At 43.1% G+C, this 27541-nt stretch overlaps 1 protein-coding gene across 1 annotated transcript; it reads left to right on the forward strand.

Annotated features, from left to right (window-relative positions):
• Window positions 1-768: 768 nt before the first annotated feature.
• LOC139762674 (echinoidin-like) lies at window positions 769-27541 on the forward strand. Its single transcript, XM_071687629.1, has 4 exons — window positions 769-984; window positions 1128-1348; window positions 17664-17831; window positions 26978-27541. The coding sequence occupies exons 2-4, from the start codon at window positions 1174-1176 to the stop codon at window positions 27226-27228; spliced, it is 594 nt and encodes a 197-aa protein (XP_071543730.1). The 5' UTR covers window positions 769-984; window positions 1128-1173; the 3' UTR covers window positions 27229-27541.

Here is a 27541-nt window from a genome sequence, read left to right on the forward strand (position 1 = left end):
GATGCGTAACTATCACTCATAATCACTCACAAATTGCATTGTTACGTCTATAAGATAGTCTGTGTAACGAGTGGGAGGGAGGGAGGGGGGATATAATGATAATTTCACAATAGGACATTTTTTGGAAATTTGAGATTGTGAAGAGATAGCCTGTGATGCACACACACACACACACACACACACACACACATCATGTGATCGTATGGGGAAGATGTAGCCCGTGACGCTACATATGTAGCTGGGTCGACCGGAAGGTTTAGTCGGTGACGCTACATATGTAGCTGGGTGGACCAGGGAAGGTTCAGCCCGTGACGCTACATATGTTGCTGAGCCGACCCGAAGTCTAACCTGTGACGCTACATATGTAGCTAGGTCGACCAGGGAAGGTTCAGCCCGTGACGCTACATATGTAGCTGGGCCGACCCGAGGTCTAACCTGTGACGCTACATATGTAGCTGGGTCGACCAGGGAAGGTTCAGTCCGTGACGCTACATATGTAGCTGGGTCGACCAGGGAAGGTTCAGTCCGTGACGCTACATATGTAGCTGGGACTGTTAGTCCGTGACGCTACATATGTAGCAGGGCCGTCAAGAGGATTTATCCCGTGTCGCTACGTACGTTGCTGGGCCGTTCCGAGAACATAAACACGAGCGGCTGTCACAACACCAAGTTCTTCAAAGTCTCGAGATCATTTTCCCTCCGTTGTAAACTAAGTTGTAGAAGTTTCCGCTGATCTTTTATCAATAATCATTCATTGTCATTAACCAGAGTGGCAGGAGTAGCATCTTTTCAACACTGAATTTAGAAAAAAAAAAAAAAAAAGAGCCTAAAAGGGGATGTTGAAATTTCTCCGAGAAGGATTGAATAATTCTAGCTAAAGTTACTGGAAGCGTTTGGCAATAAGCAGCTTACTGGCTGACGACACCACCACTGAAGTCAAATCTGTCACTCTCCTCCTACCCTGCAAACTGTGTGTATAACGCGGTAAGTCATAGTGATTCTGATGTTTCTTTGTTGTATATTTGATATATACCCTGCATTTTATTCTTCTTGATCGATAATTAGTGATAGCCTTTCATATCAAGCCACATAAATGTACGCATACGTTCTCAACACCTCGATCTCAGCAAAGCACCAGCAAAACAACTCCTGTAGCAGGGGCTGAAGATCATCATGGTCGCTACGTTCTACATTCTCCTATCTCTGGTCGTGGCCGCGACTGCGGTCAATGACAGTGAGCCAGCTATTAACGAGATGCGCTCGGCCATATTCATGATTAACATAGCGCTCTCCCAACAAGCCCAGATTTTAAAGGAGCTGGGCAACACCACGCACGCAATCATGCAAGGTAAGCGGATTGTATCTAATGCGAAACCCGTTCCCTCCTCTTCCTAACTACATTGTCCACACCCTAAACACGGTATATTATCTATAATGTCTCTGTGACGCAGCTGTTAGCCTATTCTAATTGTCCAAATAACTTTCAATTGCTGAGTCCCATCGTGGTGATGAGCAGACGACACTGTGGACCAATGCTCACAACATTTATGATCGTTCAGTGATTGTCTGTGCTGAGACGAGAGAGATTGTTTGTTATAGTTAACCTTCAAATGTTAGAAGCTTTATGATGAAAGTGAGAGTATTAGAGAAAATTGTAGTCACTTGAATACGTTTTGGTAGACTCAACAGTCCAGAGATTTAGATAATTTGGTTCACTTTAGGCCAAAAGGTGTTACATATATACGAGCTCTGGAGTTATAGTATCTTTGAAAGCCACCCCCATATACCACAGTGACTCTCTCTCTCTCTCTCTCTCTCTCTCTCTCTCTCTCTCTCTCTCTCTCTCTCTCTCTCTCTCTCTCTCTCTCTCTCTGGAAACATGTTTTTTGGTGCCTGATCTATTAAGATCCCCTGTAGACCTAGGATGCGTATGTGTTTCTATGTATTTATGTTGTGTTCGTGGGGCTTTGAAGGTTTAATAGACCAAAGCTAAACATTGTTCCTTGCACACATTGATGGTTGACTGTAGCCTCCCTGAGTGCTTTGAGCCTTCGAGGGAACCAAGGGTATTCTATATTTGTACTATTGTCGAGGTCTTGAATTAGTCTGTGGTTTCTGTCATCGTTGTCTCAATGTCTCCGCCATATTTTCTGGGCTGCTTTTCTTACGTATGAACCAACTGGTTTGATATTCGATCGTTCGTGTTGTTCTACTGTTGTTTTCGACGTAAGGGGGGGCGAGGAATGTCAGTATAGGTGAGTAGGTTATCATGGCCTTGAGTTGGTGTAATTCTCCGTCCTCTGGAAGGCGCCACAATCTATACACTCTGGTTAGGGCCACCTGACCCTGTGCGGATGTCTTACTGATATGATATGCTATCAAACCCTTTGACGATCATGTTTGACCCAAGGTTCTGCAGCTCTTGTTGTGCGCCACCTTACTTACCTTATGTGATTATGTCGATGGCTTTTACTCTTTTATTCTTCCAGCCCTTTTTTGTCGAATTTGTTCAGTCTTTTTGCCTTTTGACTGCACCAGACGGGATGTGTATGTTCTGGGGGGGTGCGTTGCTCGAGACAGCTATTCGTGTGGCGGCACAGATGATGTCTGTGCTCTTGGCACCAGCTGGTGGGCAAGTGTCAGCTACCATGAACAGTGTGGGTCACAGGACCCAACCCTGGGGATGCCCTCCCGTGGCTGACGTCGCAGTGTTGTTTATATCTCCTTGGACGATGGTTTAGGGAGTAACACAATACACACACTCTCTCTCTCTCTCTCTCTCTCTCTCTCTCTCTCTCTCTCTCTCTCTCTCTCTCTCTCTCTCTCTCTCTCTCTCTCTCTCTCTCTCCCATCTCCGCTATGCCCTGGTTGTTGTTGTTGTATTGTATATTGTCGGCTGTTTTTATCGACGCTTTCTCGAGGGCTTTACCTATGTCTCCTTGTATGATCATACAACGATTTTCTATATCCAGAGGATAAGAGAATTTTTTTTTTGTTTACCCATGTCGCAGTCGCGATGGCTTAGATGGTGCCTTCGTCCCTCCAGCCATTAGGGTCTGTAGAGGAGGTTGTCTTCAAGATGACCTCTTAACCTTCGGTCTTTTTTTTTTTATATATTCCTTGGGAGTTCAAGGCGGGATATGAGAACGGAAGTTCTACGGAGTTTTTCTTCTTTTTTTTTTGTCATTTCTGGTTTTCGTATTAATGTTAATTTAGCATCTTTTTTTTCTTAACCTGGGAATGCAATCTAGCTTATCATAGCACTGATGTTGAGAGGGTACTGAGTTCCTTTTGGAGGTAGCGTACTGATATGCCTTATCATGTATACTTTTCCCGAGGCTGAGTTCTTCGGTTCTTCTGGATGGTTATACGAAGTTCCGGCAGGTTTGAATACCACTGAGAAGCAGTTGTTTGTGGACGGTCGGGCTGAGTCTGTTATGGTCTGGTGTGGGGAGGTTCTGTCTCTGTTCCAAGTCGACCAGTCGATTCTCTCTTATTTCCTGATCTTGGTTGTAGTGTCTGTTTTCTTCTCGCCCTAATCAACTTAGATTCCCTTGGTAGCGTTCGACTCCTCACCAGAATGCTTTTGGGTCGCTGCCTCTCTGCACTGGGGAGGTGATTGTATTTACCCAGCTTAGGGATATGATGTTCTCTTGTCTTTTCCCATCCATTCAGGTCTGCTGTGGGGTTTTTACACTGGTGATGCACAGCAGATGGCTAGTCGTAGAGACTTGGTGTAGGCCAGGATTTTAGTGTATCTGGTTACGATGATTCCTGGAGTAAGCAGAGGGAATGATATTGTCTCGTATCTTTGTATTTGTTCGAGAGTGTCTTACCACCTCTCTGGAGCCTTGTGTATCTCATTACGTGATTGTTTCGTTGAATTCCACTTTGTTTTCCCCGGTAGCCAGCCGTTGTCTATGGGAAGAGAGGAGGAGAGAGGGTTGGGAATATGATCTCTGCTTGCGAGGTCGCCTTGCCTGATGTGAATATTGCTGTGGGTTTTTACATTTCCAAGTATCGTAACTCATGAAGGATGGGAAGCCTGAGCTCGTGTGTTGAGCGCCAAAATACCTTATTAGTGTTCATATATATATATATATATATATATATATATATATATATATCATTTTTTTTTATTATACTTTGTCGCTGTCTCCCGCGTTAGCGAGGTAACGCAAGGAAACAGATGGAGGAATGGCTTTCATCTTCCGCCAAGTTTTTACTACCTCTTCTCTGTTTACCAAATCATTCTCCCTAACCCTCTCACTTTGCACACTACCTCGACCAAAACACCCTATATCTGCCACTCTATCATCAAACACACTCAACAAACCTTCAAAATACTCACTCCATCTCCTTCTCACATCACCACTACTTGTTATCACCTCCCCATTAGCCCCCTTCACTATCCCTGGGGATAGGGGAGAAAGAATACTTCCCATGCATTCCCCGCATGTGTGCGAGGTAGCGCTAGGAAAAGACAACAAAGGCCACATTCGTTCACACTCAGTCTCTAGCTGTCATGTAATGAGGCACCGACACCACAGCTCCCTTTCCAAATCCAGGCAACACAAAACTTTCCAGGGTTTACCCCAGACGCTTCACATTCCCTGGTTCAATCCACTGACAGCACGTCGACCCCGGTATACCACATTGTTCCAGTTCACTCTATTCCTTGCACGCCGTTCACCCTCCTGCATGTCCATGCCCCGATCACTCAAAATCTTTTTCATTCCATCTTTCCACCTCTAATTTGGTCTCCCACTTCTCCTCGTTCCTTCCACCTCTGACACATATATCCTCTTTGTCAATCTTTCCTCACTGATTCTCTCCATGTGAACAAACCATTTCAAATCACCCTCTTTTGTTCTCTCAACAATACTCTTTTTATTACCACACATTTCTCTTACCCTTTCATTACTTACTCGATCAAACCACCTCACACCACATATTGTCCTCAGACATCTCATCTCCAGTACATCCACCCTCCTCCGCATAACTCTATCTATAGTCCACACCTCGCAACCATATAACATTGTTGGAACAACTATTCCTTCAAACATACACATTTTTGCTTTCCGAGATAACGTTCTCGTCTTCCATACATTTTTCAACGCTCCCAGAACTTTCGCCAGTTCCCCATCCTATAACTCACTTCCGCTTCCGTGGTTCCATCCGCTGCTAAATTCACTCCCAGATACCTAAAACACTTCACTTTCTCCAGTTTTTCTCCATTCAAACTTACCTCCCAATTGACTTGTCCCTCAATCCTACTGTACCTAATAACCTTGCTCTTATTCATATTTACGCTCAGCTTTCTTTTTCCACACGCTTTACCAAACTCAGTCACCAGCTTTTGCAGTTTCTCACTCGAATCAGCCACCAGCGCTGTATCATCAGCGAACAACAACTGACTCATTTCCCAAGCTCTCTCATCCACAACAGATTGCATACTAGCCCCTCTTTCCAAAACTCTTGCATTTAGCTCCCTAACAACCCCTCCATAAACAAATTAAACAACCATGTAGACATGACGCACCCCTGCCGCAAACCGACATTCACTGAGAACCAATCACTTTCCTCTCTTCCTCCTCGTACACATGCCTTACATCCTCGATAAAAACTTTTCACTGCTTCTAACAACTTGCTTCTCACACCATATATTCTTTATACCTTCCACAGAGCATCTCTATCAACTCTGTTATATACCTTCTCCAGATTCATAAATGCTACATACAAATCCATTTGCTTTTCTAAGTATTTCTCGCATACATTCTTCAAAGCAAACACCTGATCCACACATCCTCTACCACTTCTGAAACCACACTGCTCTTCCTCATTTTGATTCTCTGTACATGCCTTCACCCTCTCAATCAATACCCTCCCATATTATTTCCCAGGAATACTCAACAAACTTATACCTCTATAATTTTAGCACTCACCTTTATCTCCTTTGCCTTTGTACAATGGCACTATGCAAGGATTCCGCCAATCCTCAGGCACCTCACCATGAATCATACATATATTAAATAATCTTACCAACCAGTCAATAATACAGTCACCCCCTTTTTTAATAAATTCCACTGCAATACCATCCAAACCTGCTGCCTTGCCGGCTTTCATCTTCCGCCAAGTTTTTACTACCTCTTCTCTGTTTACCAAATCATTCTCCCTAACCCTCTCACTTTGCACACTACCTCGACCAAAAACACCCTATATCTGCCACTCTATCATCAAACACACTCAACAAACCTTCAAAATACTCACTCCATCTCCTTCTCACATCACCACTACTTGTTATCACCTCCCCATTAGCCCCCTTCACTATCCCTGGGGATAGGGGAGAAAGAATACTTCCCATGCATTCCTCACGTGTCGTACAAGGCGGCTATAGGGAACGGGAGCGGGGGGGCTAGAAACCCTCCCCCCCCCCCCCCTTGTATTTTAACTTTTAACTTTCTAAGAGGGGAAACAGATATGTATATATATATATATATATATATATATATATATATATATATATATATATATATATATATATATATATATATATTTCTTTTTTTTTTCTTTTTTTAATACTTTGTCGCTGTCTCCCGCGTTTGCGAGGTAGCGCAAGGAAACAGACGAAAGAAATGGCCCAACCCCCCCCCCCCCATACACATGTATATACATACGTCCACACACGCAAATATACATACCTACACAGCTTTCCATGGTTTACCCCAGACGCTTCACATGCCTTGATTCAATCCACTGACAGCACGTCAACCCCGGTATACCACATCGCTCCAATTCACTCTATTCCTTGCCCTCCTTTCACCCTCCTGCATGTTCAGGCCCCGATCACACAAAATCTTTTTCACTCCATCTTTCCACCTCCCATTTGGTCTCCCTCTTCTCCTCGTTCCCTCCACCTCCGACACATATATCCTCTTGGTCAATCTTTCCTCACTCATCCTCTCCATGTGCCCAAACCACTTCAAAACACCCTCTTCTGCTCTCTCAACCACTCTCTTTTTATTTCCACACATCTCTCTTACCCTTACGTTACTCACTCGATCAAACCACCTCACACCACACATTGTCCTCAAACATCTCATTTCCAGCACATCCATCCTCCTGCGCACAACTCTATCCATAGCCCACGCCTCGCAACCATACAACATTGTTGGAACCACTATTCCTTCAAACATACCCATTTTTGCTTTCCAAGATAATGTTCTCGACTTCCACACATTCTTCAAAGCCCCCAGAATTTTCGCCCCCTCCCCCACCCTATGATCCACTTCCGCTTCCATGGTTCCATCCGCTGCCAGATCCACTCCCAGATATCTAAAACACTTCACTTCCTCCAGTTTTTCTCCATTCAAACTCACCTCCCAATTGACTTGACCCTCAACCCTACTGTACCTAATAACCTTGCTCTTATTCACATTTACTCTTAACTTTCTTCTTCCACACACTTTACCAAACTCAGTCACCAGCTTCTGCAGTTTCTCACATGAATCAGCCACCAGCGCTGTATCATCAGCGAACAACAACTGACTCACTTCCCAAGCTCTCTCATCCCCAACAGACTTCATACTTGCCCCTCTTTCCAAAACTCTTGCATTTACCTCCCTAACAACCCCATCCATAAACAAATTAAACAACCATGGAGACATCACACACCCCTGCCGCAAACCTACATTCACTGAGAACCAATCACTTTCCTCTCTTCCTACACGTACACATGCCTTACATCCTCGATAAAAACTTTTCACTGCTTCTAACAACTTTCCTCCCACACCATATATTCTTAATACCTTCCACAGAGCATCTCTATCAACTCTATCATATGCCTTCTCCAGATCCATAAATGCTACATACAAATCCATTTCCTTTTCTAAGTATTTCTCACATACATTCTTCAAAGCAAACACCTGATCCACACATCCTCTACCACTTCTGAAACCACACTGCTCTTCCCCAATCTGATGCTCTGTACATGCCTTCACCCTCTCAATCAATACCCTCCCATATAATTTACCAGGAATACTCAACAAACTTATACCTCTGTAATTTGAGCACTCACTCTTATCCCCTTTGCCTTTGTACAGTGGCACTATGCACGCATTCCGCCAATCCTCAGGCACCTCACCATGAGTCATACATACATTAAATAACCTTACCAACCAGTCAACAATACAGTCACCCCCTTTTTTAATAAATTCCACTGCAATACCATCCAAACCTGCTGCCTTGCCGGCTTTCATCTTCCGCAAAGCTTTCACTACCTCTTCTCTGTTTACCAAATCATTTTCCCTAACCCTCTCACTTTGCACACCACCTCGACCAAAACACCCTATATCTGCCACTCTATCATCAAACACATTCAACAGACCTTCAAAATACTCACTCCATCTCCTTCTCACATCACCACTACTTGTTATCACCTCCCCATTTGCGCCCTTCACTGAAGTTCCCATTTGCTCCCTTGTCTTACGCACTTTATTTACCTCCTTCCAGAACATCTTTTTATTCTCCCTAAAATTTAATGATACTCTCTCACCCCAACTCTCATTTGCCCTTTTTTTCACCTCTTGCACCTTTCTCTTGACCTCCTGTCTCTTTCTTTTATACATCTCCCACTCAATTGCATTTTTTCCCTGCAAAAATCGTCCAAATGCCTCTCTCTTCTCTTTCACTAATACTCTTACTTCTTCATCCCACCACTCACTACCCTTTCTAATCAACCCACCTCCCACTCTTCTCATGCCACAAGCATCTTTTGCGCAATCCATCACTGATTCCCTAAATACATCCCATTCCTCCCCCACTCCCCTTGCTTCCATTGTTCTCACCTTTTTCCATTCTGTACTCAGTCTCTCCTGGTACTTCCTCACACAGGTCTCCTTCTCAAGCTCACTTACTCTCACCACCCTCTTCACCCCAACATTCACACTTCTTTTCTGAAAACCCATACAAATCTTCACCTTAGCCTCCACAAGATAATGATCAGACATCCCTCCAGTTGCACCTCTGAGCACATTAACATCCAAAAGTCTCTCTTTCGCACGCCTGTCAATTAACACGTAATCCAATAACGCTCTCCTGCCATCTCTCCTACTTACATAAGTATACTTATGTATATCTCGCTTTTTAAACCAGGTATTCCCAATCATCAGTCCTTTTTCAGCACATAAATCTACAAGCTCTTCACCATTTCCATTTACAACACTGAACACCCCATGTATACCAATTATTCCCTCAACTGCCACATTACTCACCTTTGCATTCAAATCACCCATCACTAAAACCCGGTCTCGTGCATCAAAACCACTAACACACTCATTCAGCTGCTCCCAAAACACTTGCCTCTCTTGATCTTTCTTCTCATGCCCAGGTGCATATGCACCAATAATCACCCACCTCTCTCCATCAACTTTCAGTTTTACCCATATTAATCGAGAATTTACTTTCTTACACTCTATCACATACTCCCACAACTCCTGTTTCAGGAGTATTGCTACTCCTTCCCTTGCTCTTGTCCTCTCACTAACCCCTGACTTTACTCCCCAGACATTCCCAAACCACTCTTCCCCTTTACCCTTGAGCTTCGTTTCACTCAGAGCCAAAACATCCAGGTTCCTTTCCTCAAACATACTACCTATCTCTCCTTTTTTCACATCTTGGTTACATCCACACACATTTAGGCACCCCACTCTGAGCCTTCGAGGAGGATGAGCACTCCCCGCGTGACTCCTTCTTCTGTTTCCCATTTTAGAAAGTTAATACAAGGAGGGGAGGATTTCTGGCCCCCCGCTCCCGTCCCCTCTAGTCGCTTTCTACGACACGCGAGGAATACGTGGGAAGTATTCTTTCACCCCTATCCCCAGGGATGATATACATATATATATACATATACACATACACACACATACACATACATACGCACATATACACACACACACACACATACATATATATACATATGAAAAATGTAAGAAACAATTTAGAAAACTGAAACTTCTAGCTTGAAATGAATGAAAAAAATGAATGTCACATAATGGTTCAACCTCTGGCTATGGAAAAAAGGAAATGTATAATTTATTTACACAAACGTCAATAGCAGTTCTCATCAATTTAACCACTGTATCAATAAGCTTCAATGTCTAAGCTACATTTTTTCTCCAATTTCACTATTTTCCTTCACATTTTCAATTGTGTCTGAAGGTTCTACTTCAAGAGTGATTGTTTTTCCAGTAAGGGTCTTCACATCTTGGTTACATCCACACACATTTAGGCACCCCACTCTGAGCCTTCGAGGAGGATGCTTTATTTGTGGTGCTGACTTCCGGAAGACTTGGTTCTGTGCAGTGTGGCGCAGACGGAGGCCAGATGAACCAAACGCTGTGTGATACGGGGAGCAGCTCATGTTCACTCCTCTTCTCGACGCAGCGAAGGTTCAGCGGGCAATGTGGTGTGTTATGTAGCCACCAGACCTCTCTCTTGTGGTGAATAATCTGTTGAACACCATTTAATGAAGTGTTTCATGAACATCATCATGACTCGTGCATCTCCTGTTCCATCTCCATCAATCATCAATCGACGCCTGATTATCTCCTCGTCCCCCATTATGAAATGATAACGAAGACTGTTGCTAATAATCTTCCAACTCCTATGTCCTGTACCTTCAACAGCAACCAAACGCCACAGTACGCGATGCTTCCTCATGACACAACCGATGGGATATCAGGACGTGTTGGCCTTATACAACTGGTGGAGGAAGTTCCCGGGGTTGATCGCAATCCTCAGTGGAACTCGGCGCCAAACATAACCAAAAGATGGCCAATGTTGTTGTTGCTGTAGCTATGACACTGATGTATCAATATTTACACACACTGTCCCTCGTAGTCAGCAGGAGAATACCTCAAGACTCGTTGGCTGTAAGGTCCTAACTCCTTCCATTGTTGCTCTGGCCACATCAACAAGGCAATATATATATATATATATATATATATATATATATATATATATATATATATATATATATATATATATATATATACATACTAAATGTTCGATACTTTAATTTCAGGAGGGTAGCAATTATTGACTGGCATATACACGTACGAGAAAGGGAGAGTGACGCTGTTATGACATTTCAACTGCTTGTACTTAGAAAAAAAAAAAAAAATATATATATATATATATATATATACATATATATATATATATATATATATATATATATAAATCAGGTATATATATATATATATTTTTTTTTTTTTTTTTTTTTTTTTACTTTGTCGCTGTCTCCCGCGTTTGCGAGGTAGCGCAAGGAAACAGACGAAAGAAATGGCCCAACCCCCCCCCATACACATGTATATACATACGTCCACACACGCAAATATACATACCTACACAGCTTTCCATGGTTTACCCCAGACGCTTCACATGCCTTGATTCAATCCACTGACAGCACGTCAGCCCCGGTATACCACATATATATATATATATATATATATATATATATATATATATATATATATATATATATATATATATATATATATATATATATATATTTTTTTTTTTTTTTTTTTTATACTTTGTCGCTGTCTCCCGCGTTTGCGAGGTAGCGCAAGGAAACAGACGAAAGAAATGGCCCAACCCCCCCCATACACATGTACATACACACGTCCACACACGCAAATATACATACCTACACAGCTTTCCATGGTTTACCCCAGACGCTTCACATGCCTTGATTCAATCCACTGACAGCACGTCAACCCCTGTATACCACATCGCTCCAATTCACTCTATTCCTTGCCCTCCTTTCACCCTCCTGCATGTTCAGGCCCCGATCACACAAAATCCTTTTCACTCCATCTTTCCACCTCCAATTTGGTCTCCCTCTTCTCCTCGTTCCCTCCACCTCCGACACATATATCCTCTTGGTCAATCTTTCCTCACTCATTCTCTCCATGTGCCCAAACCATTTCAAAACACCCTCTTCTGCTCTCTCAACCACGCTCTTTTTATTTCCACACATCTCTCTTACCCTTACGTTACTTACTCGATCAAACCACCTCACACCACACATTGTCCTCAAACATCTCATTTCCAGCACATCCATCCTCCTACGCACAACTCTATCCATAGCCCACGCCTCGCAACCATACAACATTGTTGGAACTACTATTCCTTCAAACATACCCATTTTTGCTTTCCGGGATAATGTTCTCGACTTCCACACATTTTTCAAGGCTCCCAAAATTTTCGCCCCCTCCCCCACCCTATGATCCACTTCCGCTTCCATGGTTCCATCCGCTGACAGATCCACTCCCAGATATCTAAAACACTTCACTTCCTCCAGCCTCTCACCATTCAAACTCACCTCCCAATTGACTTGACCCTCAACCCTACTGTACCTAATAACCTTGCTCTTATTGACATTTACTCTTAACTTTCTTCTTCCACACACTTTACCAAACTCCGTCACCAGCTTCTGCAGTTTCTCACATGAATCCGCCACCAGCGCTGTATCATCAGCGAACAACAACTGACTCACTTCCCAAGCTCTCTCATCCCCAACAGACTTCATACTTGCCCCTCTTTCCAAAACTCTTGCATTTACCTCCCTAACAACCCCATCCATAAACAAATTAAACAACCATGGAGACATCACACACCCCTGCCGCAAACCTACATTCACTGAGAACCAATCACTTTCCTCTCTTCCTACACGTACACATGCCTTACATCCTCGATAAAAACTTTTCACTGCTTCTAACAACTTTCCTCCCACACCATATATTCTTAATACCTTCCACAGAGCATCTCTATCAACTCTATCATATGCCTTCTCCAGATCCATAAATGCTACATACAAATCCATTTGCTTTTCTAAGTATTTCTCACATACATTCTTCAAAGCAAACACCTGATCCACACATCCTCTACCACTTCTGAAACCACACTGCTCTTCCCCAATCTGATGCTCTGTACATGCCTTCACCCTCTCAATCAATACCCTCCCATATAATTTACCAGGAATACTCAACAAACTTATACCTCTGTAATTTGAGCACTCACTCTTATCCCCTTTGCCTTTGTACAATGGCACTATGCAAGCATTCCGCCAATCCTCAGGCACCTCACCATGAGTCATACATACATTAAATAACCTTACCAACCAGTCAACAATACAGTCACCCCCTTTTTTTATAAATTCCACTGCAATACCATCCAAACCTGCTGCCTTGCCGGCTTTCATCTTCCGCAAAGCTTTTACTACCTCTTCTCTGTTTACCAAATCATTTTCCCTAACCCTCTCACTTTGCACACCACCTCGACCCAAACACCCTATATCTGCCACTCTGTCATCAGACACATTCAACAAACCTTCAAAATACTCATTCCATCTCCTTCTCACATCACCACTACTTGTTATCACCTCCCCATTTACGCCCTTCACTGAAGTTCCCATTTGCTCCCTTGTCTTACGCACCCTATTTACCTCCTTCCAGAACATCTTTTTATTCTCCCTAAAATTTACTGATAGTCTCTCACCCCAACTCTCATTAGCCCTTTTTTTCACCTCTTGCACCTTTCTCTTGACCTCCTGTCTCTTTCTTTTATACTTCTCCCACTCAATTGCATTTTTTCCCTGCAAAAATCGTCCAAATGCCTCTCTCTTCTCTTTCACTAATACTCTTACTTCTTCATCCCACCACTCACTACCCTTTCTAAACAGCCCACCTCCCACTCTTCTCATGCCACAAGCATCTTTTGCGCAATCCATCACTGATTCCCTAAATACATCCCATTCCTCCCCCACTCCCCTTACTTCCATTGTTCTCACCTTTTTCCATTCTGTACACAGTCTCTCCTGATACTTCTTCACACAGGTCTCCTTCCCAAGCTCACTTACTCTCACCACCTTCTTCACCCCAACATTCACTCTTCTTTTCTGAAAACCCATACTAATCTTCACCTTAGCCTCCACAAGATAATGATCAGACATCCCTCCAGTTGCACCTCTCAGCACATTGACATCCAAAAGTCTCTCTTTCGCACGCCTGTCCATTAACACGTAATCCAATAACGCTCTCTGGCCATCTCTCCTACTTACATAAGTATACTTATGTATATCTCGCTTTTTAAACCAGGTATTCCCGATCATCAGTCCTTTTTCAGCACATAAATCTACAAGCTCTTCACCATTTCCATTTACAACACTGAACACCCCATGCATACCAATTATTCCCTCAACTGCCACATTACTCACCTTTGCATATATATATATATATATATATATATATATATATATATATATATATATATATATATATATATATATATATATATATATATATATAAATATATATATGATGTCTCCATGGTTGTTTAATTTGTTTATGGATGGGGTTGTTAGGGAGGTAAATGCAAGAGTTTTGGAAAGAGGGGCAAGTATGAAGTCTGTTGGGGATGAGAGAGCTTGGGAAGTGAGTCAGTTGTTGTTCGCTGATGATACAGCGCTGGTGGCTGATTCATGTGAGAAACTGCAGAAGCTGGTGACTGAGTTTGGAAAAGTGTGTGGAAGAAGAAAGTTAAGAGTAAATGTGAATAAGAGCAAGGTTATTAGGTACAGTAGGGTTGAGGGTCAAGTCAATTGGGAGGTGAGTTTGAATGGAGAAAAACTGGAGGAAGTGAAGTGTTTTAGATATCTGGGAGTGGATCTGGCAGCGGATGGAACCATGGAAGCGGAAGTGGATCATAGGGTGGGGGAGGGGGCGAAAATCCTGGGGGCCTTGAAGAATGTGTGGAAGTCGAGAACATTATCTCGGAAAGCAAAAATGGGTATGTTTGAAGGAATAGTGGTTCCAACAATGTTGTATGGTTGCGAGGCGTGGGCTATGGATAGAGTTGTGCGCAGGAGGATGGATGTGCTGGAAATGAGATGTTTGAGGACAATGTGTGGTGTGAGGTGGTTTGATCGAGTGAGTAACGTAAGGGTAAGAGAGATGTGTGGAAATAAAAAGAGCGTGGTTGAGAGAGCAGAAGAGGGTGTTTTGAAGTGGTTTGGGCACATGGGGAGAATGAGTGAGGAAAGATTGACCAAGAGGATATATGTGTCGGAGGTGGAGGGAACGAGGAGAAGAGGGAGACCAAATTGGAGGTGGAAAGATGGAGTGAAAAAGATTTTGTGTGATCGGGGCCTGAACATGCAGGAGGGTGAAAGGAGGGCAAGGAATAGAGTGAATTGGAGCGATGTGGTATACCGGGGTTGACGTGCTGTCAGTGGATTGAATCAGGGCATGTGAAGCGTCTGGGGTAAACCATGGAAAGTTGTGTAGGTATGTATATTTGCGTGTGTGGACGTATGTATATACATGTGTATGGGGGGGGGGTGGGCCATTTCTTTCGTCTGTTTCCTTGCGCTACCTCGCAAACGCGGGAGACAGCGACAAAGTATAAAAAAAAAAAATATATATATATATATATATATATATATATATATATATATATATATATATATATATATATATATATATATATATCTGCCCGTGGTGTTTGTGGTAGGGTGCCTGAGGATTTTATATAAGAATTTACACAAGACACAACAGGTAATTCTGCTCGGCAGTTTTTTTAAATTATCACTGACTCCCCGCTGCTGCACATTAGCCCTCTAGTGTCCCCGTTAACGCTGTCATTTATACAGTTTGTTTGTGGCGTTTTTCTCAGGGTATACCTGAATTTATAGAATATTTGTCGAAACAAATTTAGAAGGTATTTATAGTCTTAGCATTCGCTTTGTCTGACGGTAACTTATTCCAGTGCTCAACACACCTATACGAAAAGAAGCTTTTTTCCCACGTCAGTACAACATCTTTTTAGCTTCGAGTTTTATTCCATTTGTATGTCTGGTAAAATCGCCAATACTGTAGGCTGGTTCTGGTTTCGTAAGGACCTTGTAGTAATGAGATAACATAAGACATCTCGTAGAGGTCTTGAGGGAGCGAAGGTGATATAGGTTGTAGCGATATGAACCAGGCTTATTGATAGCTTAATTATCTTTACTGGTTAAAGACGTCGGGGAGCTGGAAAGTACTCAAAGATTTTTTATGTCTTTCTCGTCTGATATGGCCACACCCGCGTGTAACTGACCGTAGTGGCTCAGTTGATGGGTTAGATACACCGGGGATTTTTAAATGATACGTGTGTGTGAGGATTGAGGCACAATAGCTGTTGCCCAGAGCAACGTTGGCCTGGTACTCTCATTATAAGCGAGTCAAAAGCGTTTGTTTTTCTAGTGTTAGTAGATGTTAGATTGTTCATATGAAGGTTAAATAGGCGAGAATTATTCCTGTTTAGTTCTTAATTTGGTTTCTCGCTGATCTGTGGTGTAGTGGGGAGCCAGTCAGTGAAGTGGGGCTCTATAATATAGTCGTGTTTTGCTGTCCTGAGGTTCGGTGTTTGCGTACGACCTCGTAAGGTTGACGGATCAGAAGGGTTTGTGTGTGTTTATTTTTCCTTGAGACGAGTGGGTTTGACGTTGGCGAGGGAGACGGGGTTTTTTATGGGGGTTTGGAGGTCCTGGGTGTGGTGGGGGAAAGGGGTCAGTGTTGTGGGTTTGAGGTTACGTGGCTGGGCGGGATTGACTGTGGGAGGTTCAACGTGCAGAGGCCTCGAGGTGGTTTGAGTCGGAGTATGGCCGTCTTCGGGAGTCTTGGTCTGTTTGGCTCAACGTTGATCTTCATGAGCCAGATTCTCTCTCTCTCTCTCTCTCTCTCTCTCTCTCTCTCTCTCTCTCTCTCTCTCTCTCTCTCTCTCTCTCTCTCTCTCTCTCTCTCTCTCTCTCTCTCTCTCTCTCTCTGAGGGAGCGAGGGGTAGGCAGCCAGACCCAGGGAGGGTATATCACCGGTTCTACCCGCCAGGGTATTGGGGTGGGTGTGAACCAGGACTTCAGTGGTTATCAAGCTTCCATCCTTGGACCTGTCTTTTCTCTTTTCGCCATACCCACACGTGAGCTGCTAGCTTGCCTGTCCTCAACTAAACTGCCTCTTGGTCTCTCGCATCACACCTGACAACGGGTAACTCACAAGACTCGTTCTTTGTCACCCTTAATCATCCTGCGGTGAGCGCTACTCGCTATCTTTGCTTTATGGCAGTTTCTGGTCCTCATCTACCTTGAGGACTCTGATCAGCAGGGTAGCAGCTTATGCTTAATAAGCCAATGGCTTTCCTAGTAAAGGGATGAACAGGTAGGATGAGCACATTGCTATGTATAGCATTAATAAGCTACATGTTTTACCCACCTCTGTGGTGAAGCGGCTAGAGCGTCGCTGACCGTGGCACATCCACGGGCCCGCCTGCGTTCGAGCACATAGGTTCGAATCCTAGTTGCGGCAGTCGGTCCACAGTCAACCCAGCTGGGGGGGGGGGGGGGGGGGGGGTTGTTGGTCGGTGAAATACGTACCTGGCTCATATACATATACATGGCGTTAAAGACATGACCTTGATTGATGCATTCAGTTGGCCATACTGTCTTAATCAAACAAAATTTCTAAGTCTCGCATGAAAGAATATGGTGACAAGACGTGAGCCAGGAACAGCAACACTGAAAAATATCATTTTTTCTCCCCTCTTTCTCTCTCTCTCTTTCCCAGAGCGACATTGCCCTCCGCCATACAGCAGGATACTAGACGAGTGTTTCTACGTGAGCCCCCACTCTCTCTCGTGGGATAACGCCCGTCAGCACTGCCAAGGACTGGATGGGGATTTGGCCACACCTGAGAGAGTCTTTGCGCTCTTTTCTTTCCTGCTCGACAGTGGAGGTAGCCAGTCGCTAGATCTGAGCTGTAGATGATCATAATGGACCGCTAGGTTGCATGTACACACCTATTGGCATACTTGCCTAGTGTTTAGATGATCATAATGGACCACTAGGTTGCATGTACACACCTATTGGCATACTTGCCTAGTGTTCTTGATGACATTTAGATTACGTAATGACCCATGTATAACTGTACAGTCTAAGAGGGGAGTTTTGTATCAGTGGGGCCTCACGGATATGTCACTGGTGCCAGTTAACTTTCCATCATATTCACAGGCTTCGTGCAACTCCCCCATTTCTCCAGTATTAGTCGAGGTTCCTTGTGGACCAAGCATGATAAGCCTCTGAATTTCTATGTCTTACGTATAGGCAATATTTTTTTTAAAGATAATCTCTCCATTTTCCACTGAGGCCCTTTGGGCTCCTCCTCTTCCAATTTAAGATAATCTCTCCATTTTCCACTGAGGTCCTTTGGGCTCCTCCTCTTCCAAATTTTCTCCATTTATTCTCGCTCCTTCAACTATCTTGTCCCTCTGCCTTGCTAAACCTAATAACCTTGATTTTATTCATATTAAATCTCTGTTTCCTCCTTTCAGACACATACACACACACACACGCACACACACACACACACACACACACACACACACACACACACACACACATACACACACACACACACATACACACACACACACACACACACACACACACACACACACACACACACACACATACACACACACACAGTTTTCAACTTCTGCAGGTTCTCTTTCGAACCTGCCACCAGTACTGTGTCATCATGAAACAGCAATTGACTAGGGCCTTCCTCACCCCTAGCAGAATGCATACTTTCCCCCTGTTCAAAGACCCTTGCATTCACTTCCCCTCACTACCCCATCCTTAAGCAGATTAAGCAGCCATAGTTACATCACACACCCTTGCCGCAGACCGACCTTCACCGGGAACCATTCACTCTCCTCTTCTCTTACTCGGTCACAGGTCTTACGCCCTTGATAAAAACGCTCACCGCTTCCCGTAGTTTTTCTCCTACACCGTATGAGACCTTCCACAAGGCATCTGTAATTATCCCTGTCATATGCTCTCTCCAGATCCATAAATGTCACATACAAATCCTTCTCTCTCTCGTAAGTATTTCTCGCCTGATCCACACATCCTCTACCAACTCTGCCACCACGTTCTTCTTCCCCAGTCTTATGGTTCGATACATACCTTCGTTCTCTCAGTTACTGCTACCCCATACGCCCTATTCAGATACACTCGAACATTCGCCTTTGTCCCCTTTGCCTTTATACAGTGGTACTAAACATGCATTCCGGCAATCCTCAGTCACCTCACCATGATCCATTTATACGTTAGAAATCCTGACTAAGCGGCCAACAACACAATCATCCTCTTTCATAAGTAGTTCAACTGTAATACCATCCACTCCAGCCGCATTGCCACATTCCATCTTCCGCAAGGCTTTCACCACCACTTCTCTTTCCACCAAACTATTTCCCATGATTTTCTCACTTCGCATCTCCCTGACTCAAGTACCCTACATCTGCCCATCCTGTAATCAAGAACATTCAACAGTCCTTCAAAGCACTCTCTCCATCTCCTGCTCACCTCATTACTATCTGTCACCACTTCAGCCGCATTGCCACATTCCGTCTTCCGCAAGGCTTTCACCACCACTTCTCTTTCCACCAAACTATTTCCCATGATTTTCTCACTTTGCATCTCCCTGACTCAAGTACCCTACATCTGCCCATCCTGTCATCAAAAACATTCAACAGTCCTTCAAAGCACTCTCTCCATCTCCTGCTCACCTCATTACTACCTGTCACCACTTCTTCATTTGCTCCCCCCCCCCCCCCCACTGATGTTCCCATCTGTTCTCCTGTTTTTCTCATATCATGAACTTCCTTACAAAACACCTTATCATCCCTGTAATTTACTGATACTCTCTCACCCCAACTGCCATTTGCCCTCTTTTTCAACCCCTGCACCTTCCTCTTGGCGTCATGCCGCTTTCTCTTGCACATCTAATCATATGCGCTCCTGTTTTGCAAGTACCGCCAATAAACTTCTTCTTTTCTCTCTTTTTCGCCAATAACTCTACTTCATCATCCACCAATCACTACCCTTTCTCACCTGCCTCCCTCCCACCTTCCGCATGACACGCGCATCTCCCGCACATGCCAACGCTGCTTCCCAAAATACTTTCCATTCCTCCCAAACTCCTCTGACTTCGTTTACTCTCATCTTTAGCCATTCAACGCTCGATCTCTCCTGGTATTTCTTCACACAAGACTCTTTTCTAAGCTAGCTCACTTTCACATATCTTTCCTCGGCCATATCGTTCCCTCTTTTCCCAAAACCTTGAGAGATCTTCACCTACGCTTCCCCCCTCAGCACATTCACATCCAAAAGTCTCTCTTTTGCAGTCCTCTCAATAGCATCTAAACTAGTAATGCCCGCTGACCATCTCTCCTACTCACATGACGTATACTTGTGTTTGTCTCTGTTTTTTGAACTAGGTATTCCCAATCGCCTTCCCTTTTTTTCATCACACAATTCAAAAGCTGTAAATCAATTCAGTTCATCATACTGAATGTCCTATGTTCTCCAGGTACCTTTAACATCAAGTGATCAAGTATATTCCTATATGTCCACGGGGAAATGAAACATAAGTTCCCAAGTGCGCTTTCGTGTAATAATCACATCATCAGGAGAGATACAAGAAAGAAGTATCAGTAGGTTGATATACAGCGAAGAGGCGTAGCTAAGACGCCAATTGGTAAACAAGGGACTACCCGAATGGAAGTCGGGTGCGTTCATAAATTTATCATGTGGACAAGAAAGGGAACTGTTTACAAATCTTACCAACTGTGAAACTGTCCAAAAATGTAGACCTTCACAAAAATTGTTACAATTCTTTATGTATCTAATGATAGAAGATTCAATATTTCATATAGTATAGGAGTTAGTTATTAACTAAGATGGCATTACTCCAGTCAGTACAATGATCAGAATTTCTAACATAATTAAACAAAGCATTTGATTCTTGTCCTGTTCTTATACTATATTCATGTTGCTTAAGTCTAACAGAAAGATCCTTACCAGTCTGCCCAACATAAAACTTATCACAATTTTTACACGGTACTCTATAGATGCATCCTGCAGAACTTTCTGGTGAGTTTCTGATCAAGATATTCACCAACAATAATACTGTAAAGAATATCTTAATCAGGGACTCGCCAGAAAGTTCTGCAGGATGCATATATAGAATACCATCTTAAAATTGTGATTAGTTTTATGTTTGGCAGTCTGGTAAGGATCTTTCTGTTAGACTTAAGCAACATAAATATAGTATAAGAACAGGACAAGAATCAAATGCCTTGTTTAATCGCGTTAAAAACTATGATCATTGTATTGACTGGAGTAATGCCAAATCAGTTATCAACTCTAACTCTTGTACGACGAAAAATATCATTGAATCTTCTATTACTAGATACACAAAGAATTGTGATATTAATTTTAGTAAAAGTCTATACAAATTGGACATATTCATTGTTAAGATTTGTAAACAGTTCCCTTTCTTGTCCACATAAGAAATTTATGATACGGATGTTGCCAGACTTGAATGCATCACACCTCCATTCGGGCAGTCATTTGTTCACCAAATGGCGCCCTAGCTACATCTCTTCGTTGTATATCAACTGACGGTTCCTTCTTGTATCTTCCCTGATGATGTGATTATTACACGAAAGTGCACTTGGGAACTTATCGTGTTTCATTTCCCCTTGGACAAATAGTGTTGATGAGAGGACAAGAGCAAAGGAAGGAGCAGCACTATTCATGAAGCAGGAGTTGTGGGAGTATGTGACAGAGTGTAAGAAAGTAAACTCTAGATTGATATGGGTAAAGCTGAAAGTGGATGAAGAGAGAGGGGTGATAGTTGGTGCCTATGCACCTGGTCATGAGAAGAAAGATCATGAGAGGCAAGTGTTTTGGGTGCAGCTGTGTGAGTGTGTTGGCAGCTTTGATGCACGAGACCGGGTTATAGTGATGGGTGATTTGAATGCATACGTCAGTAATGTCGCAGTTGAGGGAATAATTGCTGTATATGGGGTGTTCAGTTTTCTAAACAGAAATGGTGAATAGCTTTCAGATTTGTGTGCTGAAAAAGACTGGTGATTGGGAATACCTGGTCTAAAAAGATATACATAAGTGTACATATGTAAGTAGGAGAGATGGCCAGAGAGTGTTATTGGATTACGTGTTGATTGATAGGCGCGTGAAAGAGACTTTTGGATGTTAATGTGCTGAGAGGGGCAACTAGCGGGATGTCTGATCATGATCTTGTGTAGGCGAAGGTGAAGATTTGTAGAGGTTTTCAGAAATGAAGAGAGAATGTTGGGGTGAAGAGAGTGGTGAGAGTAAGTGAGCTTGGGAAGGAGACTTGTGTGAGGAAGTACCAAGAGAGATTGAGTGCAGAATGGAAAATGGTGAGAGCAAATGACGTAAGAAGTGGGGGGGGGGGGGGGGAATGGGATGTATTTAGCGAAGCAGTGATGGCTTGCGCAAAAGATGCTTATGGCATGATAAAGGTGGGAGGTGGGCAGATTAGAAAGATTAGTGAGTGGTGGGATGAAGAAGTAAGATTGTTAGTGAAAGAGAAGAAAGAGGCATTCGGACGATTTTTGCAGGGAAATAGTGCAAATGACTGGATGTATAAAAGAAAGAAGCAGAAGGTCAAGGGAAAGGTGCAAGAGGTGAAAAAGAGGGCAAATGAGAGTTGGGTGAGAGTATCGTTCAATTTTAGGGAGAATGAAAAGATGTTTTGGAAGGGGATAAATAAAGTGCGTAAGAACAAATGGGAAAATCAGTGAAGGGAGCTAATGGGGAAGTAATAGCAAGTGTTGGTGATGTGAGAAGAAGATAGAGTGAGAATTTTGAAGGTTTGTTGAATGTTATTGATGATAATATGGCAGATATAGGGTGTTTCAGTCGAGGTGGTGTGCGAAGTGAGAGGGCCAGGTTTGGTAAACAGAGAAGAGGTAGTGAAAGCTTTGCGGAAGATGAAAGCCGTCAAGGCGGCGGGTTTGGATGGTATTCCATTGGAATTAATTTAAGAAGGGGAAGACTGTCTCGTTGACTGGTTGGTGAGGATATTCAATGTATGTATGGTTCATAGTGAAGTGCCTTAGGATTGGCGAAATGCATGCATAGTGCCATTGTACAAAGACAAAGGGGATAAAGGTGAGTGTTCAAATTACAGAAGTATACGTTTGTTGAGTATTCCTGTGATATCATATGGGAGGGTATTTATTGAGAGAGTGAAGGCATGTACAGAACATCAGATTGGGGAAGAGCAGTGTGGTTTCAGAAGTGATAGAGGATGTGTGTATCAGGTGTTTGCTTTGAAGAATGTATGTGAGAAATGCTTAGAAAAACAAATGGATTTGTATGTAGCATTTATGAATCTGGAGAATGCATAGGATAGAGTTGATAGAGATGCTATGTGGATAGTATTAGAAGTGTATTGTGTGGGAGGTAAGTTGCTGGAAGCAGCGAAAAGTTTTTATCGAGGATGTAAGGCATGTCTAAGAGTAGGAAAAGAGGAGAGTAATTGGTTCCCAGTGAATGTCTGTTTATGCCATGGGTGCGTGATGTCTCCTTGGTTGTTTGAATTGTTTATGAATGGGGTTGTTAGGGAAGTGAATGCAAGAGTTTTGGAGAGAGGGGCGAGTATGCAGTCTGTTGTCGATGAGAGTGCTTGGGAAGTGAGTCAGTTGTTCGCTGACGATACAGCGCTGGTGACTGATTCGGGTGAGAAAATGCAAAAGCTGGTGACTAAGTCTGGAAAGTTTGTGAAAGCAGAAAGCTGAGAGTAAATGTGAATTAGAGGAAGGTTATTAGGTTCAGTAAGGTTGAGGGACAAGTCAATTGATACGTAAGTTTGAATGGAGAAAAACTGGAGGAAGTGAAGTATTTTAGATATCTGGGAATGGATTTAGCAGCGGATGGGACCATGGAAGCAGAAGTGAGTCACAGGGTGGGGGAGGGGGCAAAGGTTCTGGGAGCGTTGAAGAATGTGTGGAAGGCGAGAACGTTATCTCGGAGGGCAAAAATGGGTATGTTTGAAGGAATAGTGGTTCCAGCAATGTTATATGGTTGCGAGGCATGGGCTATAGATAGGGTTGTGCGGAGGAGGGTGGATGTATTGGAAATGAAATGTTTGAGGACAATATGTGATGTGATGTGTTTTGATCGAGTAAGTAATGAAAGAGTAAGAGAGATGTGTGGTAATAAAAAGTGTGGTTGAGAGAACAGAAGAGGGTGTATTGAAATGGTTTGGTCACATGGAGAGAATGAGCGAAGAAAGATTGACAAAGAGGATATATGTGTCAGAGGTGAAGGAAACGAGGAGAAGTGCGAGACCAAATTGGAGGTGGAAGGATGGAGTGAAAAGATTTTGAGCGATCGAGGCCTGAACATACAGATGGGTGAAAAGCGTGAATTGGAACGATTGGAACGATATGGTATACCGGGGTGGACTTGCTGTCAGTAGATTGAACCAGGGCATGTGAAGCGTCTGGGGTAAACCATGGAAAGTTTTGTGGGGCCTGGATGTGGAAAGGGAGCTGTGGTTTTGGTGCATTGCACATGACAGCTAGGGACTGAGTGTGAATGAATGTGGCCTTTGTTGTCTTTCCTGGCGCCACCTCGGGCGCGCGTGAGGGCAGGGGGGAGCCATATCATGTGTGGCGAGGTAGCGATGGAAATGGATAAAGGCAACGAGTATGAATATGTACATTTGTATATATGTATATGTCTGTGTATGTATTTAGTATGTATACGCTGAATTGTATAGGTAAGTATGTGTGCATGTGTGGGCGTGTATGTATATACATGTGTATGTGTGTGGGTTGGGCCATTCTTTCGTCTGTTTCTCATGCGCTGTCTCGCTAACGCGGGAGACAGCGACGAAGTATAATGAATAAATAGGTGATATATATATATATATATATATATATATATATATATATATATATATATATATATATATATATATATATATATATATATATATATATGCTTGCATAGTGCCATTGTACAAAGGCAAAGGGGACAAAGGTGAGTGCTCAAATTACAGAGGTATAAGTTTGTTGAGTATTCCTGGGAAATTATATGGGAGGGTACTGATTGAAAGGGTGAAGGCATCGGATTGGGGAAGAGCAGTGTGATTTCAGAAGTGGTAGAGGATGTGTGGATCAGGTGGTTGCTTTGAAGAATGTATGTGAGAAATACTTAAAAAAGCAAATGAATTTGTATGTAGCATTTATGGATCTGGAGAAGGCATATGATAGAGTTGATAGAGATGCTCTGTGGAAGGTATTGAGAACATATGGTGTGGGAGGCAAGTTGTTAGAAGCAGTGAAAAGTTTTTATCGAGGATGTAAGGCATGTGTACGTGTAGGAAGAGAGGAAAGTGATTAGTTCTCAGTGAATGTAGGTTTGCGGCAGGGGTGTGTGATGTCTCCATGGTTGTTTAATTTGTTTATGGATGGGGTTGTGAATGAAAGAGTTTTGGAAAGAGGGGCAAGTATGCAGTCTGTTGTTGATGAGAGAGCTTGGGAAGTGAGTCAGTTGTTGTTCGCTGATGATACAGCGCTGGTGGCTGATTCATGTGAGAAACTGCAGAAGCTGGTGACTGAGTTTGGTAAAGTGTGTGAAAGAAGAAAGTTGAGAGTAAATGTGAATAAGTGCAAGGTTATTAGGTACAGTAGGGTTGAGGATTAAGTCAACTGGGAGGTAAGTTTGAATGGAGAAAAACTGGAGGAAGAGAAGTGTTTTAGATATCTGAGAGTGGATTTGGCAGCGGATGGAACCATGGAAGCGGAAGTGAATCATAGGGTAGGGGAGGGGGCGAAAATTCTGGGAGCCTTAAAGAATGTGTGGAAGTTGAGAACATTACCTCGGAAAGCAAAAATGGCTATGTTTGAAGGAATAGTGGTTCCAACAATGTTGTATGGTTGCGAGGCGTGGGCTATGGATAGAGTTGTGCGGAGGAAGGTGGATGTGCTGGAAATGAGATGTTTGAGGACAATAAGTGGTGTGAAGTGTTTTGATCGAGTAAGTAATAATAAGGTAAGAAAGATGTGTGGGAATAAAAAGAGTGTGGTTGAGAGAGCAGAAGAGGGTGTTTTGAAATGGTTTGGTCACATGGAGAGAATGAGTGAGGAAAAATTAACCAAGAGGATATATGTGTCGGAGGTGGAGGGAACGAGGAGAAGTGGGAGACCTAATTGGAGGTGGAAGGATAGAGTGAAAAAGATTTTGAGTGATCGGGGCCTGAACGTGCAGGAGGGTGAAAGGCGTGCAAGGAATAGAGTGAATTGGAACGGTGTGGTATACCGGGGTCGACGTGCTGTCAATGGATTGAACCAGGGCATGTGAAGCTTCTGGGGTAAACCATGGAAAGTTCTGTGAGGCCTGGATGTGGAAAAGGAGCTGTGGTTTCGGTGCATTATTCCATGTCAGCTAGAGACTGAGTGTGAACAAATGGGGCCTTTGTTGTCTTCTTAGCGCTACCTCGCACACATTTGGGGGGAGGGGATTGGTATTTCAGGTGTGGCGGGGTGGCGATGGGAATGAATAAAGGCAGACAGTATGAATCATGTACATGTGTATATATGTATATGTCTGTGTATGTATATATATGTATACGCTGAGATGTATAGGTATGTATATTTGCGTGTGTGGACATGTATGTATGTACATGTGTATGTGGGTGGGTTGGGCCATTCTTTCGTCTGTTTCCTTGCGCTACCTCGCAATCGCGGGAGACAGCGATAAAGCAAAATAAAATAAATGAATAATAATATATATATATATATATATATATATATATATATATATAGAGAGAGAGAGAGAGAGAGAGAGAGAGAGAGAGAGAGAGAGAGAGATAATCATACTCGTGTTGGCATGTTTCCTGTTTCTGAGGGAAATGCGACTGGCATCAGCGAAAATACCCAGGATAGGCATATAATACATATGATTTAGAAGCCTTATGTATATTTTCCCCCCAGTCTTCACCACAATTTTTGATTAACTTGATGTATGTACACCTAGTTCCAGTGACTACACGCGTGTGGGTAGGCGCCACAGACATACAGCTTGAGGGGAAATGGGAATGGTTGAGTGGCTCCCCTATACACACCAGTGACTGGGCTTCTGGACAGCCAAATAACTACGATGGAGCTCAGGACTGCCTCGACTTCCTCATGAATGAGCACCCGCCTCTGAACGACGACAGCTGCTCTTCTAAGTATAGGTTTGCGTGTCAGCACAAAGACTTGTATCTGATCACTACGGTCTCGTAGTTTCAAGTCTTTGATGATAATCTGCACGACGGGAAAGTGCAGCTCTGGTATGTACACACAGCACAAAAAGTATCTCTACACCGGTGAACAATAGGTTTCAGAATGATTACCTGTTTTAACTCTGAGGCTGATAGGTTCTCAGATTCTTTCGTCCTTATGTCATATTATATAACTTTTCAAAAGGAAAGGATAGTTATTGTTTTGTGTGTACACATATACACATTTATACAGTAGTGAATTTGTATTCCCAATATTCTTTAAACATGGTTCGGCCTTGGAAGTTATAAATATATGTAAATGAAGAAATTAACAA

Source organism: Panulirus ornatus, chromosome 44 (genome assembly GCF_036320965.1).
Source record: "Panulirus ornatus isolate Po-2019 chromosome 44, ASM3632096v1, whole genome shotgun sequence".
Taxonomy (NCBI): domain Eukaryota; kingdom Metazoa; phylum Arthropoda; class Malacostraca; order Decapoda; family Palinuridae; genus Panulirus; species Panulirus ornatus.

What these genes read in the sequence shown, in the direction of transcription:
- LOC139762674 (XM_071687629.1), top strand. Translation starts at nt 1,174, where the DNA reads ATGGTCGCTACGTTCTACATTCTCCTATCTCTGGTCGTGGCCGCGACT. An exon ending in CACGCACGCAATCATGCAAG is followed by an intron (nt 1,349 to 17,663) that starts GTAAGCGGATTG and finishes TCTCTTTCCCAG; the next exon opens with AGCGACATTGCCCTCCGCCA. An exon ending in TTTCCTGCTCGACAGTGGAG is followed by an intron (nt 17,832 to 26,977) that starts GTAGCCAGTCGC and finishes ATGTACACCTAG; the next exon opens with TTCCAGTGACTACACGCGTG.